The sequence below is a fragment of the Epinephelus fuscoguttatus genome, linkage group LG17 (genome assembly GCF_011397635.1).
Source record: "Epinephelus fuscoguttatus linkage group LG17, E.fuscoguttatus.final_Chr_v1".
Taxonomy (NCBI): domain Eukaryota; kingdom Metazoa; phylum Chordata; class Actinopteri; order Perciformes; family Serranidae; genus Epinephelus; species Epinephelus fuscoguttatus.
The window spans coordinates 14,801,766-14,820,174 of NC_064768.1; the positions used below are offsets into that span (position 1 = coordinate 14,801,766).

Sequence of the window (18,409 nt, forward strand, 5' to 3'; positions counted from 1 at the left end):
GTGACAAACTTGAAATGAGCAGCTATGTTCTGTTTAATAAATAACAAAAATGCTTGTGGGTGATGTAGATGTGACATTATGTGTTTTGTTCAGATTCAGAGACTTCTGGGATTTTCATTCCCCCCTGTGGTTGGTTGTCACATAATATAAAATAATAATATGAAAACACTTAGCTCGGGCATGATAAGCTGATAGATAATAGGGAAACCAACAGCATGGTTTCATCTGAAGGAGGAGAAATAGGTGATGATGTGTTCAGCTCCACTGACTGTGTGCAGGCATCAGCAGGAGGACTGGGAAAGAGAGAAACATGATTAGACTCTACCAGCATTATCCCGTAATGAAGCTTAGTGATACCACAGCATGACAGTGGAGAAACTACTCAGAGGGTATTTTCTATTTTCTCATCATCTCATTTCGAGGTTTAGCACACGCTGTACCTCTGTGAGAGTCCATAAATGGAAAACAGGTCAAGTATTTTTCATTATATGTCTCACATCATATGGCTGTTCATACACCGCATCTGAGGAAACAAGGGCTCTGTTGGCCTGGAATCAAATCCACAGAGAAAAATCTCTCTTTTACTGTCTCATCCTTTCTGTTTTCTTAATGAGAAAATTATCCTGTTTTTTATAGACGTTATTTCAAATGTATTCATATAGATAAGTATTTTGGGGATTTACATATGTCCTGGTTTTTATTCAACCCCATCACTAGACAAAAATGTTGACACTGTACGTTTCTGCAAACTATACATTACATTTGTACATTATTATGTAGCGGATACATGGAAGTGTATGTTTTGTTACATTTCAACAACGCTGTGGTTAATGTCTGGTTAGGTTTAGGCACAAAAAGCACTTGGTCATGGTTAGGACATGATGTTTGGGCTTAAAATAAAAAGAGGTTTTGTAGGACAGTCATTGCTGAAGAAGCTGTCAGTGTCTCAGTAAGAGACAATCACTTGTCATGGCATTATTCTGGCTGAAAAAGTAGCGATGTCTTGGTTAAAGACAATCCCTTTTTGTGGCACTGTCCCCAGTGGAAAAAACTGTGCCATGTCACTAAAAACACCCAGGTTTGGTGGCCAAAAAGCTGCTGGAAACAAAAGTGATGACTGTAAAAAAAAAAACAAAAAAACAAAAAAAAAAAAAACAGGTGTTTTTCATGGTACTATCCCAGCAGGAAATGTAGCAATGTCTCATTAAAAAACAATTGCTTTTTGTGGGGCTATCCCCAGTGGAAAAACAGTGAAAGGTTGCTAAAATCACCCACGTCTGGCAACTAAAAAGCTGCTGGAAACACATCAAAAAATGCTCAAAAAACCCACATTTGTTGGCTAAAACGCCGTTACAGAGACAGTGATGAGTCACAAAAAACACCCATATTTGGAAATATGGCTAGAAAGTGATGACTTGCTTAAAAAACAACTGGTGTTGGTTGTTTGCCTCGAATAGCACTCTGCAGCTTGCCTTTAGGTGTCACGCCATCAAAGTCAGCTCATATACCACATCACTATAGAGATGCTGATATGAGACATATCAAATGTACACAAATGTAACATAATCATGGTTGGAAGAAAAGTACAATGCTAAAATTTTCTTCTGGTGACTGTGTTATTTTAGTCCAATATACATCTGACTATTGTGCTTTCACTCAAATGCAGACTCACAACTAAAATCAGTTTATTTCAGTTTGACATAATATAAATTTTCTCTTGTTGTAATGCTCATCTGGACATCATAAAAGCAACAGGTAAAAAGGATAAAAACCTATTTGTGAAATACATTTTCACTTCAAAAATGTTCTTTTTTTAACTCTCAAAGTTACTTTCTGACTTGAAATAAGAAGCAGCTACAACAACAAGTCATCTGTTCTAAAATTTTATTATTCTGATGCTGCATGGGTGTTTTCTAACACAACTTACCCTGCAACAGATCTCGCTTTGTTCGCTGGCTGCTGCAGCTACTGCGGGTGAAACAACACATCCACGACTTCTTGTAGAGTTGAAATCAGCTACAGAGGCAAATGAAATCTAAAGTTACACAGCCAAACATTCAAGGATGTTTTTTACATCAGATAGTATGCAAATAAGACTGACAATGACAGAAAAAGACTTGTCTTCAATCCAAGTGCAGTCAACAGACAAAAATGTCAGCCTTGTGTCTGCATTCAAGGATACATCTGTACATTTTATCTCAAATCAATGTTTGTAATGTGATGTATAGCTGACTTTGTCATCAAGAGGTGGTTGGAATGGTGGATGATGTAAAACTAAGGTGTGATGGTTGCAAAGCTGTAGACCACTGTTGGAGACCGTCAAAAACAAAACTGGTTGTTTTTTTAGCAAGACATCAGTGCCATTTCCAGCCGCAATAGTGTCACCAAACACAGGTATTTTAAACCAAAACATGTTTTTTTTTCCCAACTGTAACTAAACTCATTTTGGGTTTGGGATTAGTACATTATTTTGACCTTTAATGGTCATTACATCATAGTAAAACATCCAGATTGGTTGCATTTTCAAGTCTAAAATCGAACTTTTGAAGCTTCTTTAGTCATAAAGTTGCAGTAACAGTTGGGGCTGTATGGATTTATTGGTTTCAGCATACTAAGGGGGAACGTCCAAACGTGCAAAGTCACCACAACTTTATTTTATTACTGTGCAGACACAGATACTTGGCTCTTGTTCACAGGTTTTCACACGACAAGCTTTTCCTTGTCTTCTGGGTCTCTCCATATGTTAATCTGGGTGACTGTACATCCAATTTAAACGCCATCCATTGAGAGGATATATGAGGCCAATTTTAACAATGGCTTCACAGTGCAGACTCAGAGATCACCCTTGTTGTCCCTGCGGCCGGGGTGAAGCAGATGGGGAGAAGAACAATGGCCCGGGCCCATGCGGAGGGCGGCAGTGACTGACACAGCCACTGAAGCTCCAAAGAATGCCTGGAGCAGAGCCAGAGCCATGGACCTCACTGCCACTGCATGCCCTCCCCATCCCCACCCCACCTGACCCTCCTCATGTCCCATGGTGCCCTGGGACCGAGGGGATGACACCTTCAAAGACGGCCCCTGCACATCAGAAACCATCCTGAAGGAGCAGCAGAGCTGGGTGTTGCCACTGTGGGCTGTGGACTGGCTTGGAAGAGGACTACTGAGTAGATAGACAGAGGTCAACCCCACCCAACCTCAGCAACTACTAGCATGGCTACGGCGAGCACCTCAGGGCAGAGCACCTTCGGACTCGGGAGGAAAAAGAAGACCCCTGGTCTCATGGATCAGATTACCAAGTTCTTTGGGGGAGACAAAAAGAAAAGGAGCAAGGTGAGCATCCATGTATCTGCAAGTAAAGAGACAGTTCAGAGAGGTTTTTTTGTTCCCAGCTGAACTTCATGGCTCCCAGTGCCTCTTAAAACTTTAACTTAATGTAAAAAAAAAATTCGTTATTACATCTTTGTTGAACCTAGAAACATTTGTTAGTCAATGGGGCTAAAACCAAGACTATGAAATTTCAGCTCCTCCTTATATTACTTATTTTTAAGGATTATTTTGTTGCTGTCCTGTGAGGTGGAAAAACAGCCTCATTTCGAGCTTTGCGACAATAATTATTTTTAAAATTATCCACTGGGTTTGTAAAAGTTTTAGTAAAGTTTAAGATGGAGGAGAATTTACTCACCGCATTTACACCCAAAAAAATGGAGATGCACGGTTTTCAGTGGATGGTATGTCTCTAATCTCCAGTTTGTCTCTAGAGCTTTGAGGAGACTTTTTTTTTTTTTTCCTTACGAAAAATATAAATCTAAATTGAACTGGACTTTATACACTCTCAGTTACAGTAACTCCCTGCAGTAGTAGTTACAAGAAATATACATTTCTGAGTTTGGTTTAAACTTTTTTCTGGCTTTGAGATTTTTTTCTTTTTGACAAATTAGCTTTTCCTCAAGTTTTATCTTCATCTTTCAAACGCTCGATTTAAAACATAAATACTTAAAATCATTAAAATGTAGTTTGTTTTTTTAATTTTATATACTTTATTAATCCCCCTGAGGGGAAATTCAAGTTTTTTTCACTCTTTTTGTCATTAACACACAGTTCCGAAAGACACACACATGCAGAAACGGGACCTATACATGCACAAAGTGGAGAGATGTCAGGATGAGGGGGGCTGCCTTGGTCAGGCACCCCAGGCAGTTGGGGGAGTCGGTGCCTTGCTCAAGGGCGCCTCGGAAGTGCCGAGGAGGTGAACTGGTACCTCTCCAGCCACCAGTCTACGCTCCATAGTTGGTCCGGACAGGGATTAGAACAGGCGACCCTCCAGTTCCCAACCCAAGTCCCTATGGATTGAGCTACTGCCGCCCAATTATTATTTGGACCGTTGATTGGAACCAAATCGTTTTAGTAGCTGCAGTTGTCTAGATTATGAATTTTAATGTGACCCTTCAGTGATAGAGATGTTTTACATGAACATATTATATTTATAATTGTTGCAAAATTACCATAATATACCATTATTTTATTGCTATTAACCAGAAAAATGTTTCTTAAAGCTTCATCTTATTAATTTTCTTAACTGCAGTTATTTACAACAGTTGTTGAATATTTGGTTACTAAGAACTACTAATGTTTTCAATATCCCTATTTTTTAATTAATCTGGGAAGTTTTAAAACAACAGTTTTTAACAGTAAAAAAGCTGCAGAGTGCATAATAGAGCCATCAAAAAAATTTCCAGGCTAAGTGTCTTCAAATCCTAAAAATACGCCCCTGTTCTTCAGTTCAGATCTTTCCAAAAACTATTTTATCTGAGTTTAACTTCTTTCAGTCTCACTTCCTATCTGCTCTGGACTCTGCTGTCATTTTGACTCCTCCAAAGTGGCCATAAACTTACACGGCACATGAGGTTAAATAAATAAATAATGTATCTACCCACATAACTTAAGAAAAATCTACAGTAGATGCACTGCCACCACCGTGCAGGTTAAATTTAGTTTGTAATGTCAGCTCTGTCCCGAGCTGCAGAAAGACAAAATCTCCTTCAGGTTTAAGACTGAGCACTGTGTGATGGGAGGTGCCCTCAGGAGTCAGAGCTGCTCTCATACGACCTGTTTATCTGAAATTCAAGGGTTGCAGATTTGGTGGGTTTTTATGCATTGCTATTGTTTGTGCTCAGATATTGTCCCTCATGTGTAACAGGCTTTTTATATGTGTTAGTGCCCAAAGAAAACTGGAATCCGTAGGCTGATTGGCAAAGGTTTCTTCTAAGGTTTAAGTTGCTGTATTTACATAGAAACAAGTGACAGAAAATACACATTAATTAGGATAAGGAGACTTTTTTTTGGAGGGTTTTTTTTTGCCAGACTGCTCAGAGACGCTCAGATATGTTCTGGAGGTTGTGTTATCAACAGTGTGTCAGCCAGCTGCACCTGGTGGTATCACACTGTAGTCGACTACTCCATCCTTCACTCTCTTACTGTATATCATTCATTCTATTTCCTTTCAGTATTTTAATTGTCTGTAATCGATATCCATTTGCACATTTCCCAAATGTAGAACATGATTATAGTCCTTTCCTGTACATTGTGGGACTTGACGCCCAGCAGGGCTTTGAAACTACAATAATAACTGTAATTATAACATTAGGAGGGATGGTGCAGCTGGACTGATTTTCAGAACTGACGTCTCCTCGAGCTCATGCCAAACTATTCTATCATGCACTTACTGCATTAAAAGACTTAAAGATCTAAGAACCTGATGCCATTTGATTTGATTTGACAGTGACATCACTCAATCTTGTAGTAACATCACTATGTAAACACATGCAGTTACATGACCTCTGTTGCTCCTCACAGGGGTCGTTCCGAGGTCACCTGGCCTCCTCACCCCAGCAATCCTCCGCTCGCCGCCGGACCAATGAAAATGCTGTGGTGCATTTCTTCAGGAGCTTTGTAAGTTTCATATATCATATCATAGATCATATATGCATGCTTTACATACCAATAACCATGTTCATCAAGTCATGTTTGCTAACATCCTGAGTTTATAAGCTCAACAGAGTCTTATGTGTTATTCTAAGGCTGCTGTGAGTTGCATAAACCAGAACACAAAACAAACCAATTTCCTCCAATTTCTACTGTGTGAGTGTTTAAATGTCTTCTTTTGATTTACTTTGGCTCCGATTCCTGGCAACAATAGTGTGGCAGCATTTCAAACTGTTTCTCAGCTTCCTCTGATTACAAAGCTGCGTGACTCCTTCATTTACATACTGATTTAAAGACAGGAATTGAGGGAAAATTTTATCAGCAGCTCAATCATTTGTTTAGTCAAAAACAGTGTTTGCTGTCCTGTTTGCAATCAGTCATTCTTTTGTTGTTGCTTGGTGTCTCTCAGGTTTCCTCTCCTCGTCCTAAATCCAGGGTGAGTCTCATTTATTTCATCTGTTTTGTTGATTATTCCAGAGGTGTAGCTGCAGAGTGAAGATGCAGCGATGCATTAATCACTGACTTCTGATCACTTTTTAGATTTCCCTGTTCTCCATCATATTCCTCAGTGTCAAATGCAACTGCTGCATCTTTTTTCTTTTCGAAGGCATTTTGTTTTAAGCTATTTATTTAATATCCACTTAGTATTTATTCGATACCTTTGAACAATTACAGTGTGTGGGATTTTATAACTTCCCTCAATGGATCTGACCTGAAGACACTTTAGACAACTGATAAACTGCACTAGTACTCACCAGCACTGTCACATTGTTTTACAAGAAAAACTTAATGCAATAAAAATCATTTAAATTCCATATTAACCTATATTTACTAAACTAAAACAGTATGTGAGATTTTTTAGTCTGTCCAAAATCTTAGTATGAAACCAATAGTATGTGAATTACATACAATTTCCAGTGAAATATTACAGTATCTAAACACTGAACACTATGCTGGCGTAAATATCCCACAATGCAGTGCACTAGAGGAACATTTATAATAGACAGCAACTAAGACAGCTCTGTAATGTCAGTTTAAGTGATAGTGTGTAAAGATCGCACTTTGTCAGGCATAATATCTTTGAAATATTTTTAAATGGCCATAGACCGTAAGTCAGGATGGGCTACCATGGTTACGCATCTCCAACCTGCAAGGCAGCTCTCAAGAAGTGACGTGGTAATTACGGCTCAGTGCATAGTGCTATTCATTTACACAAACAATAGCATGTAGAGTATGTGGTGCATTGTATGTAGTTTCAGATGGTCTACAGCCACACTAGCAGTGCACTGAGCATGTGAAATGCTACTGTTAGCATGCTAACATGTTCACAATGACAATGCTGTCATGCTAGTGTTTTGCAGGTTTAATGCATCTTAGTTTTCATCTTAAATAAATGTTAGCATGTTAATATTTGTTGATAAGCGCTAAACATTAGTTTAGCTATTTAGCACATGATTGACTGGAATGTCATTAGTTTAGTTTAGTTTAGTTTAGTTTTATGCACAATTAAAACACAAAAAGGCAAGAAAAATGAATAACGAAATACAGTTCAGGGAGAGGCAAAAAACCCAGAGGGCTTATTTGAAGCCTCCACCTAATAAAAGTTTGACAAAGTTATTGAGAATTACAGAAAGATAAAGAATAATACATAAAATTATACAAGTGATAACAAACTACTAATAGCAAAATATGTTTGATTGCAACAACAAAAAACAGCAATAACAGTATCCATTTAAGAGCAGAAAATGTGAGTATGTGACATCTAAGTCGATGTTAGTGTAGTTAGGTGTGCTTACATTGGTTTATTTCTTTGTAAAAAAAAAAAAACAAAAAAAACTTTTGGACAAATTAAAATTTATACTGATGATGGCGCTAGAGGAAAGCTAGTTTTAAGATTAATAGGATGTAGGTTCCTATAGAGGACATAAATGCACAACTGTAATATTAGTCCTTCTTGTAAATGTGGTGACTTTTCACTTAATAATTGAACACTTCTTCCTCTTGGTGAAACTCAAATAAAAGTCAGGAAATCAACAACGTCAGTAGGGTTCATCCTCTGGTGACCATGAGTATCTACACCAAATTTCATTGCAATCCATTCTAAAGTTGTAAAGATAATTCACACAGCTAGCATGGCTAAAAATTCTACACATAGTGGCTGCAAGATGTAGATGGAGGATTTTTAAATTGACCTACGTGATCTCATCCCTACCTATCATGTTTTGACGTTTGGGCAGAAGCCCCCGGCATCATTATAATGACACCAAGGGCAGCCTTTTGTATTGTATGCAAGAGGTTGGCGGAAAGTCACGTGGGTCGACTCACGTGACTACTAAGAGGTTAGGTTAGGTTTAGGCAACAAAACTACTTGGTCAGGGTTTGGAAAAGATTGTGATTGATATTAGTCCTGTGGGTCGACTCACATAACTTCCAACTGCTGTGACAAAATAACTCATTGCTGACTTTTATTTTGACATGGACATGAACACCAGTCTGCTGGGTCAAAGCCCCGTGCTTGTTGCATCATCTGACCAGGCTAGAATAAAGGATAACTTTTGTGTATTGTAATGATTTTAATGTTATTGTCATGTGTTCTATGCGATTGACCAAAGGCTGATATTAAACTTTATGATGTAAATGCATGTGTTACATGAGTGGGTCCCAACTTGTGGCTAGAGACCCCTCTTATGGGTCACAAGATAAATCTGAGGGGTCACGAGATGATTAGTGGGAAAAGAAAAGAAACCAAAACAATGTTCTATTCATACATTTACAATTACAATTTTTTGGACTTTTTCTTTTCTCTTGTTAAACATAATTTGGATTCACCTTTTCTGGTCACCAAAAAAGGGGGGAAATCACTCTCTATCAAACCAAAAATGTTGAGGACCACTGATTGACTCTACAGAGCAAATCAGCTGCATGAAGTATTTACCTGTCACCAGTAGAAGTTTCCCACCACATCACTGTAAATCTTGCCATCTAATAGCCTATCTGTAAATGGAGGATTCTCCAATGTGTTGAGGAGGATGCAGGTTCCACTGTACTCTCACTATATCTCATTATCTCATCATGTTACCATCTGTTTCTTTTTCATGGCCAGTGGAGAGACGTCTTGGGCTTGGTACGTCACACAGTCTTCCCTTCTCAAATCAACCAAAAGCCAAACTGCTGGCTGCACCTGTCTGCGTGTGTGTGTGTGTGCGCGCAATGATCCCTTTTAAATCTGTCTGTAGAGAGCTCCTTCGCAATGCATCTTTTGTCTGCAGCACACCTGTTACCTAACCTCCACGCTGGTCCTTTCTCTTTCTCGCTGTGTGTGTTTCACTGCTTTCCTCCTCGAAGAGAAATATCTTTTATATCTGTACATGTGGAATCAAGACATATTCAAAGGCAAAGCTGATTGACAAGCATCTACATACAGTAGCTGAAAGGCAAAGCTCACTCCTAAAGGGTGCCACAGAAAATCATTTTAATTCACTGGCTGATCAGTTGAAAAGATTGATTTATTCAAAGCATTGGCTCATTGGTAAATTTATCACATTTCAATAAGTTCTTCTTTGCTTCAATCCAGAGCGACTCGCTGCTTCTGGATGACTTTGAAACTGCTCAACTATTTATGAACCACAACCGGTAAACATTTTCTCTTAGGACCTCTTGGCCTGAATCACCCTCCTCCTCGTCCTCTTCCTCCTCCTCTTCCACACCTCTAGTTCTCTGTAACAGCTCCATCCCCTTAGTGCCAGAGATGACTCTCCGATCCATCTGTTTTGGCTTCCCACCATCTTTGTGTCTCTTCATCTGTCAGATGTCCCTGGACAGCTGTAATATCTTTCTGTCATTTGATGGTGATGATTCACTCATGTCTTCTGTGTCTGTCCGTTCAACATTGACCTTACCATATCATTGTCATCCATTTTCTTTCCCCTGAAGGTTGCTATTATCTGGTCTTGTCACATGATGACGTTTTTCCCCGCGTCTCTGACATGTTATTCTCTCACAATAACATATCGGAGAACAGGGACAACTATTTCTTCCACGTCACACTGCTGTTGTTGCAGAGAAAACACATATCTGCAGTTTTGTTGTTTCCCCTCATCTTACCAGTGAAAATATTGAAACTATTTTATGTCCTTTAAAGGTCCATTGTGTAGGATTTAGGGAGATATAATAGGCATGCTTTCTTTAGTGTACGATCACCTGGGAATAAAAATCGTTGTTTCTATTTATTCCTTTAGCTCACATTGAAAGCGCTGCAATGCACGAGGAACGGCTTTCACAGGGTTGCAATGAGGATTTGTTTATGTTATACCTTGTCATTTCATCACAAAAACCTAAATAAGGTGGCAGGTGGTTCAAGGGAGTTCACAGGGAGCATAATATGTCTGGTAAGCGGTGGTTCCATCTCCAGATTGACATCTCTGTGCGCACAGCTGATAGGTGTGTGGTTTGTTTATGTGACGCAATAGAGATCCATATCTAACTAATTCCATGTGGTCAGAGAGCATCCAATGTAACGCAATGTGGCGTGATAGGCAGACGCTCGCTTGCTGTAAGGACACAGTGTTAGAATAAGCCGTTTATATCTACATAGGGAGCAGGTCCTCATCGTCGGCGTTCACCCTGGCTCTAGATAGGGCCACTTGTGTTTTCGCTAATTAGCAGCCCATCGGCAACAAGCAGTGTTATTCAGTATTTTTACTGGGTTAAATCACCTGATCTGTTTGTTTCGAGAGAGGAAGAGACATCTGTGGATTATTTGGCCGCACGGTAAAAACCTCTTGAACAATCAACACTAAAGGGATTCTACCAGGAGACATTTTAGGTAGTTGCAATCTGCAGTCCTAACCGCTAGAAGTTAAATCCCCCTAAATCCTACACACTGATTGGATTAACTTGTTTATAATTTTTAAAGTTATATAAGTACAAAAACCTGTCATTAGTCCACCTTAATTGTCTGCAAGGGAAATTTAGCCTGTAGCAAAGTGCATAAAAACTCACTGAAAACATAGATCCAAATACCAAATGGTCGATCCCAATGAAAGTAAAGAGAATAAATGGTAAACACAGATATACATGTGCACAAGTGCAAAACTTTGAGCACTGATAAGGAACTATGCCATCTGTTCTTCATTTATGAAGGACTTGATATTTGTGGATATGTGTTTTTCGTCCAACAGCAATGATTGTGTCCTCTATAATATCTGCAAACAGTTGTTTTTGTTAAAGTGGTGGGACATTGCTAATGCTCTGAGGTGAAACGTGTCTCATCTCGTAAAAAGAGAAAGGCCATCAATGCAAAATCAATTAAAGGTCTGGTTAAAGGTTACACAGTGACAGAGCAGCAGGTCTCCAACTGTGCTTATAGAGCATCTTTTTCTAGGCCTCGTCGCCGCGTGCTGAGAGCACAAAGTCACCGGTCAGAAGACGCAGAGACCAAAGCACACTCTCCAGGATCTTCAACCTGGTGAGCTTTACCACACGTTAGCCTTCTTGTCTGACTCAACATTTCCTCTCTCTATCTGTAAACTAGGCTTCATAAACACTGTTTCCTGTCTGTTTGCCCAAATGCAACAGTGATGCTCTCACCCGAGATCAGTGAGTAAGAAATCAATACAGTATGATTCATTTCAGTTTCACTCATCTTCATCCATCAACACACGTTCACAGCAGCCTCTCATCATAATAATCTAACGGGCTTCAAGGGAAACGTAGGTATTTTTTTTAAACCTGGACTCTTTTTACATATGTTTTGTGTCTAAGTGACAAATGGAGACATCATTGTTGAAACTGGTTCAGTATTGAGAGTGTCGCACCTGCGCAAAAAGCTGCAATGTAATCCCTGTGGGCTATTGAGCGCCGTCAATTTACATCCAATGAAAGTGATTTTTTTTTGGTGACTGACAGGCCCAGATTATTATTAGAAGTGTCAGACAACTTATGGAAAGAACCCAACAGAGAAGTAAAACATTTTTCCATACATTTCGCTTCGTTTGTTGTTGTTATTGTGACCAAGTCCCATTCAAGGAAAAGTCTCGTTTTGAAATCTCACGAGGCAACGTGTTACAGGAAAAACAACGGTGGTAGCGGGTAGCGAGAGGAGTTTGTTGTGTTTGACTTGAGAAAGTGTATCTTACTCTTATCTAAACGATTTTCCATAATGTTGTCAGACACTTCTGGTCCAGGTTAAGAATACCAATGTTTTCCTTTAAGGGCAACATTTTCATTTTTAGAGTGTCACAACATGTGAACTAAAGTATTAAAATTCATGCATATAATCTTTGATTATTTTTCTGCAAATGCCCTCTACCTCAAATTTTCTGAGGGTAAGTGTGGATAATCTTATTGAATCCCAATTAATGTGAAGTATTCGACAATCACTTTCAGCACTGAAACTACATCACTCCAGATCGCTCTTATAGATGCCATCTCTAGGGGTAGAAATGTTTTTTTCTCAACCTCCTCATCATCCTCCTTCTTCTCCTTCTCTTCAGGGAGATACCAAGTCCCGTCCACCCCCTAAACGCTGGAGCACCATCTTCTAAGCTCTCCGCCGAGGACCAAACCACAGATCCAACACCAATGGGACAAGACAAAAGTGGGGAACAAGATCTGCAAGCGGCGGAGTCACAACCTCAAGAAATGTTAATCCACTAACACAAGGCTTCCTGTATGTTTTTGTCAGAGTATGAAATCCACTCTCCAGGGATGTAGGTGGTCACTGGGCCTTTTTTTGTTTTAATCCTAGATATCTTGTCTAGCTGTTTATAAGAGGTTTGGTCATGCTTTTAGTAAAATATCTTACTGTAAAAATCACCCATTTGAGTATCTTGGTCTGATGGTGCTAGTGTCTGCTGTCTGCAGGTTTGTTCATGGCAGATGTTTTTGTATTTGTCTCCCGTCATCTGCATTTTGTACATGAGTGATGCTTTGTGTATCTTGCTGAGAAAAAAAAGACTTACACACCAAACATACGCTTGTTTTTGTTTCACATGTGAAATCCAGATGGAGAGTGGTCCTGTTTGTGGCTGAGTGAAATGTATGTTGCAAAGCATTTGAAAACACACCTGGAAACCTCCAGTATATATGAGTAGTATGGACTCTAATATAGTTTTGATGTAACAGTTTTTCTTTCATTATGGTTCAGTGTAATTAATAAACATGTACAGTATGATGTTTTTCCAAAAATAGAATAAAATGCCCTTTTCAGATGCACTGTTACATAACTAAAGAATGTCCTAAAAACAACTGGTCTGCTCTCTTTTCTATAGTAGCTTTGTATGGATCTCATTTATTGCGAGTTATCTGTTTGCATCTTAAATTAAGTTTGAACTTTAAATGTTATTTGTGTTTATCTTAGATGATGACAGACAACAGTTTATTTTATCTGATGGTGAGATAGTAAGTAGTTCAAAGGTTTAAGGCGGAGGCACCGAGTTGGTGAGGAGCACCGAAGGACAGCATGTTGATTTCAGTGTTCTGACGCATAACTTGTTGATTTCATTTTGTTCATAATAAATGACACTGCCACTCTCATGTGTACATGCTCTGTTTCACTTTAATGAATAGTTAAAAGAACTGTAAAGGTGTTTTTGTTTTGTTGCCAACATGTGGTGGTGCTACAGTGTTTTGTTTCCTCTTAATGTAAAACTTACTTTTAAATGTGCAGCCTAACTGGAAATAAACATGTTACGTCCTCTCTCAGTTATTAAATGTTTTAAAATCTGACAATTGTGTTGTGATTATTAAATGTGTTTTTGTCACTTTTTAGGGATTTTTGAAGAGAATTTAAGTGAAGTGTGAAACATGTTTTCAAACCTACGTTTTTAGTCATAGAAATAGTAATAGAATAGATTTTGCTCTTTATAAGGGTCCTGACACATGCTGTCAGTCACAGTCAATGTTTGGCCATTAGTGAACATCTGTTGCCCTAGTAACTGTGTGCAGTATGTCCCACATCGCTGGCACTAGTCGGCCTAAGGCTCACACTACACAATATCAGCCCGACATAGCGGTGTACGGTGTCGGCTCTGATCATGGACGACAATGAGTGTCGTACATTGTTTCATCTCATGTAGTGTGTCATAGTAGACAACAACCAACTGGGACTGGTCTGGGACGCCTCATGACATTCCACTTACTTACATTACTACAACAACATTTCGGCTGGCACATGAACAGACACAGTGACTGAAATAATAGTGATAACAATAAAAAATAGGATAAGAATAACCTGATGACAACACACACGTTGTGAAAGACGACCGGGGATGATTGCTGTGGACCATCGTTTAGTCACGGCACGATTTTATGACTCCACAATCCAGGCTTTCTGCCAAGAAGTGAGGAGATAATACCACTCTCTCACTCACTCTAAATAGTATGTATTTGGAGCCAGTGGACAGTTAGCTTTGCTTACCATAAAGATTAGAAAGACAGCAACTCTAAAACTCACTAATTATCCCATTACATCTTTCTTTAAGCTGTAAAAAACACAAACGTGTAACAAAGTGTAAAAATGGATGTGTTGATTTACAGGGAGAATGTGCCAAAGTAGAGCTGGGCTGGTTGTTTTCCTGCTTCCAGCTCCATTATACAACACAGACTTGAGAGGTACCAACCTTCTCTTGGCAAGAAAGTTAACAAGCATATTTCCCAAAATCTCAAGCTATTCCTTTAATATTACAAAACAAAATTTAAAAAGTGCCACTCCTCTTTTTTTTATCTTAATGTGCAGGTATCATAACTATAAATTTTACATTAGAGGCTAGCTTAGATGTTACCCTGATGTTTGTAAAAAAGGGAAAAACGCCAGCACTCTCAAATGTCATTTAAGTAAGTTTAATCAACCAGTTTGGATGGCGGTACCAGTACACAACAGACAGAAAGTCTTCTCCCACACTGAAGAAGAAGTTTCTGTCGAAACATCTGTTGTGTACTGGTACCGCCATCCAAGCTGGTTGATTAAACTTACTAAAAGGACATTTGAGAGTGCTGGCGTTTTTCCCTTTTTCACTGTTTTTGGCCGTGCACCTTACGAGTGTATTTATTTTGAGAGTGCTTGCTTGTTCCTACGTGATTTTTTACCCTGATGTTTGTAACCATGACGATGGCGGAGACTGCAACATAATGTCCCAAATGCCCCAAATGATCATTTGTGTATCCATTATTCACCCCAAGTAACATTGAATTTGTGTTCTTGCATGCCCCCACGGTGAACAAAGACTAAAAAAATTGAAAAAACTCTTGATTAACTGAAGTCATAGGGGGACACATTCAACAACAGCAAAACTATATCAAAACATCTGTTTACAAACTCCCACACAACTTCTGCAGATTATTTCAAGCCTCATTTATCCAGTCATATGCTCAGTACTTCCCAAACAGACGACCCTTTCTGACGGAGAACCCAAAGGAAAGTGAAAATTAATTTATCCCCACTTCAAAGCCAGACTCCATTGACAAAGACAATAATTTTACCTAATTGAACACAAGAGCTGCTGCCTCAATCAGTTTGTTTGTTTATGTTATTGACTGACTTTGGTGTTTTTAAAGGTTAATTTGATTCACCACAGTCAACAAACAGCACAAAATAACTGATCAAGGCGGTTTTACATCAGCAGCTCCTGTGTTCAATGAGGTAAAATTACTGCTTTCGTCACAGAGTCTGGCTCTGATAAATGCATACGTAAACTTTACTCAAATAGACTGTTTGGAAAGTACCAAGCACACGACTGGACAAATGAGAGTTGGATTATACCGCACAAGTTGTTAGAGTTTTTAAACTGATGTTTTGATATAGCTTCAAGAATTTTCTCAGTTTTCAGATTCTTTATTTACTGAAGGCATGCAAGAAAATCAATGTTTTCAAATTCAACGTAACATGGGTGAGGAACTGATATATAAATGGCAATTGAGGGGTGATGTATTCCAGCTTCAAGCTTTGCTGAGCAGCAAAATAACTGAGGAGTGAAATAACAAAGTGTGTACTGTATTAGCCCCTAATTCAACCCATGATTCATAACTGAAGACTCCCACATGCCCTTGAAACACCCTCTGGGGGCCAATCATCTATCTCAGACAGTAATCCCAATATCAAAGTGTTCTATACGGACTACAGAAAGCAAGATCCCAACTACACGGAGCAGTACATTTTGTCCTGCAGTTAATTGAACACTAAGGATAATACTCAGAGGTGGGAAAAACAGTGTTTCACATCATTAGAAATAATGCTGAGATAGAAGTTTCAAGGACAACTGCCCCTAAGACCGCAATTAGCAAAGAGCTCCATCTCTCCTGCATTCAATGTTCCTGAGATAATTGGCTCAGTGGCACAAAATCCGCATCACACACAGGCAATTTTCCTGCATTTTAGCATTCACATATATGGCTAAATATACCCTGAGCCATTCAATATGGCTTGACTTTACACTGATTCTGGTCACACATCTGCTATGAGAAAACATTTCCACAAATGTATTAAAAATCTAAAAGCTAATTTTCTGATAAAAGATACAAGATCAAATGATCAACCCTAAATACATAATTTCAGTGTGATTTAAGCACCCGTTCGACTCAGATTACCATACTATGTTAGAAAAAATATAAACACTCCTTTGTGTTATTCCCAGAACTGTCTCCTACTTTAACTGGCGACATACAGTGTCACAGAGCACGTAAGACCTTAGTTGCGCTTTATACAACAGCTCTTTCATCATCACAACCCCATTTTTGCAATTGAAATGGAAATTTCTATAGGCTGCCCCCCTGAATGCATCTGAATACACTCAATGACAGTGCCTTTCATTAGCTCGACGTCTTTCATGGGTCTCTAGGTCTTTTTTTTTTACAATTCATGGAGAATATTCTCTTCAAACACAGTGAGGACCTTTTGCACAATGTGATCAGAGGAAAGGGATGCTGCAATGTTGATCAAGAGAGACCTCTGGTGCTCCACCGTTGCGCTACAAAGGAACAGTTCTGAAATGAGCCACAGTGTTTTAGAATGAGTTTTGGTGTTAAAGAATACGCCTCAGTGTCCTTGAATAATCCAAAATGTTATACAATGAGCTTCAATGTTCCATAATGACCCACTGAAATGACCCACAATGTCCTGCAATTACCCAAATTTAAAACAAGTGTCCACATTCTAGAACAGTGATTTCTAACCAAGAGCACTTGTAACGCAGGGAATTCTGCAGTTAGCAGAAGGTACATTGAAAGGTAAGCTAATTTTAAAAATATAAATTATGATTTGATCAAAAGAATAGGCTATATCAACATACACTGATCGGCCAAACCATTAAAACCACTGACAGATGACATGAATAATACTGACCATCTCGTTACAATGCAATGTTCTGCTGGGAAACTTTTGGTCCTGGCATTCATGTGGATACCACTTGAAGCACTTCACTCTTCAAAACATCACTGCAGACCAAGTCCACTGCTAATGGCAGTAACACTCCCCAATGGCAGTGCCATTGTACTAGGTCCACAACAGTGTTTGGGTGATTGGTGAATTAAGCCAGCTGTAACCTGAACACTACATATTGCAGTTATGTAAGAGTGGGTGAAAACTTTTAGCAAGCATGCAAAGAATTTTTAACAGGTAGCTGGAAGTAATAAATGGGAAATATAGCTAAATTGACTAAGCAGTTCAAATGATTAGTTAAAGGTAATGAATAACTGGTTGAACTAGTTAAAAGTAACATTAATGGCTAAATGGTTGAAATAGGCTGGTTGGCTAAAAGTATAACAGAAAAGGCTAAAATTGGGAGCTAAGAGTAGTGACTAAAAAGTTTGAATATATGGCTTAAAGTAATGGAGAAACAGTTGAAATGGTTAGCTGAAAGTAATGGATAAATGCATACATAAATTGGTTATAAGTGATAAACAATTGCAATAGTAAACAGTAATGGCTAAACGGTTGTGATAGTTAGCTTAAAGCAATGGATCAATGATTGAAATAGTTGGGCAATCAGTTGAAATAGCTAAAAGTAATGGATATATGGTTGAAATAGTTCGCTTAAAGTAATGGGAAAACAACTGAAATAGCTAAAAGTAATTTATAGATAGCTGAAATAGTTAGCCAAAAACAATGGATAAACTGCTGCAATAGCTTTACTGTAAGTAATAGATAAATAGCTGAAATATGAAGTTTCACACCAAGTGTAGTAGTAGTAGTAGTAGTAGTAGTAGCACAATTGCTGACCAAACCAATCTAAGTTTTGACCGTTCAATTGTATTGAAAAGTTAGACATTTAGAAAGAGAATAAATGGGGTATGTGAGTTTACCTGACAAGGCTGTGGCATTCCCTCTGACCAAAAAAAAGGTTGGGAAGCACTGTACTAGAATAAATCTGTGTCCTTATATGACCCATTAAGTTCTAGAATAAATTACAACATTGCACAATCAACCAGAAAA

General features: G+C 38.7%; 1 protein-coding gene across 5 annotated transcripts; it reads left to right on the top strand.

The window, feature by feature from the left end:
- The first annotated feature begins 3,065 nt into the window (after window positions 1–3,065).
- On the top strand, window positions 3,066–13,713 carry mbpa (myelin basic protein a). 5 transcript variants are annotated; one of them, XM_049602721.1, is made up of 7 exons: window positions 3,066–3,330; window positions 5,854–5,949; window positions 6,392–6,418; window positions 9,086–9,106; window positions 11,366–11,449; window positions 11,560–11,580; window positions 12,477–13,713. In XM_049602721.1, exons 1-6 carry the CDS (start codon window positions 3,211–3,213, stop codon window positions 11,560–11,562), a joined length of 351 nt encoding a protein of 116 aa, XP_049458678.1. In that variant the 5' UTR covers window positions 3,066–3,210; the 3' UTR covers window positions 11,563–11,580; window positions 12,477–13,713. The 5 variants fall into 5 exon arrangements, with proteins under 5 accessions (XP_049458678.1, XP_049458680.1, XP_049458677.1 ...); XM_049602723.1 differs by lacking the exon at window positions 9,086–9,106; XM_049602719.1 differs by lacking the exon at window positions 11,560–11,580 and having other exon boundaries at window positions 3,067–3,330.
- The last annotated feature ends 4,696 nt before the right edge of the window (window positions 13,714–18,409 follow it).

Coding starts and splice junctions, on each gene's coding strand:
- mbpa (XM_049602719.1), top strand. CDS start 3,211: ATGGCTACGGCGAGCACCTCAGGGCAGAGCACCTTCGGACTCGGGAGG. Junction 5,950..6,391: donor TGCATTTCTTCAGGAGCTTT/GTAAGTTTCATA, acceptor GGTGTCTCTCAG/GTTTCCTCTCCTCGTCCTAA. Junction 6,419..9,085: donor CTCCTCGTCCTAAATCCAGG/GTGAGTCTCATT, acceptor TTTCATGGCCAG/TGGAGAGACGTCTTGGGCTT.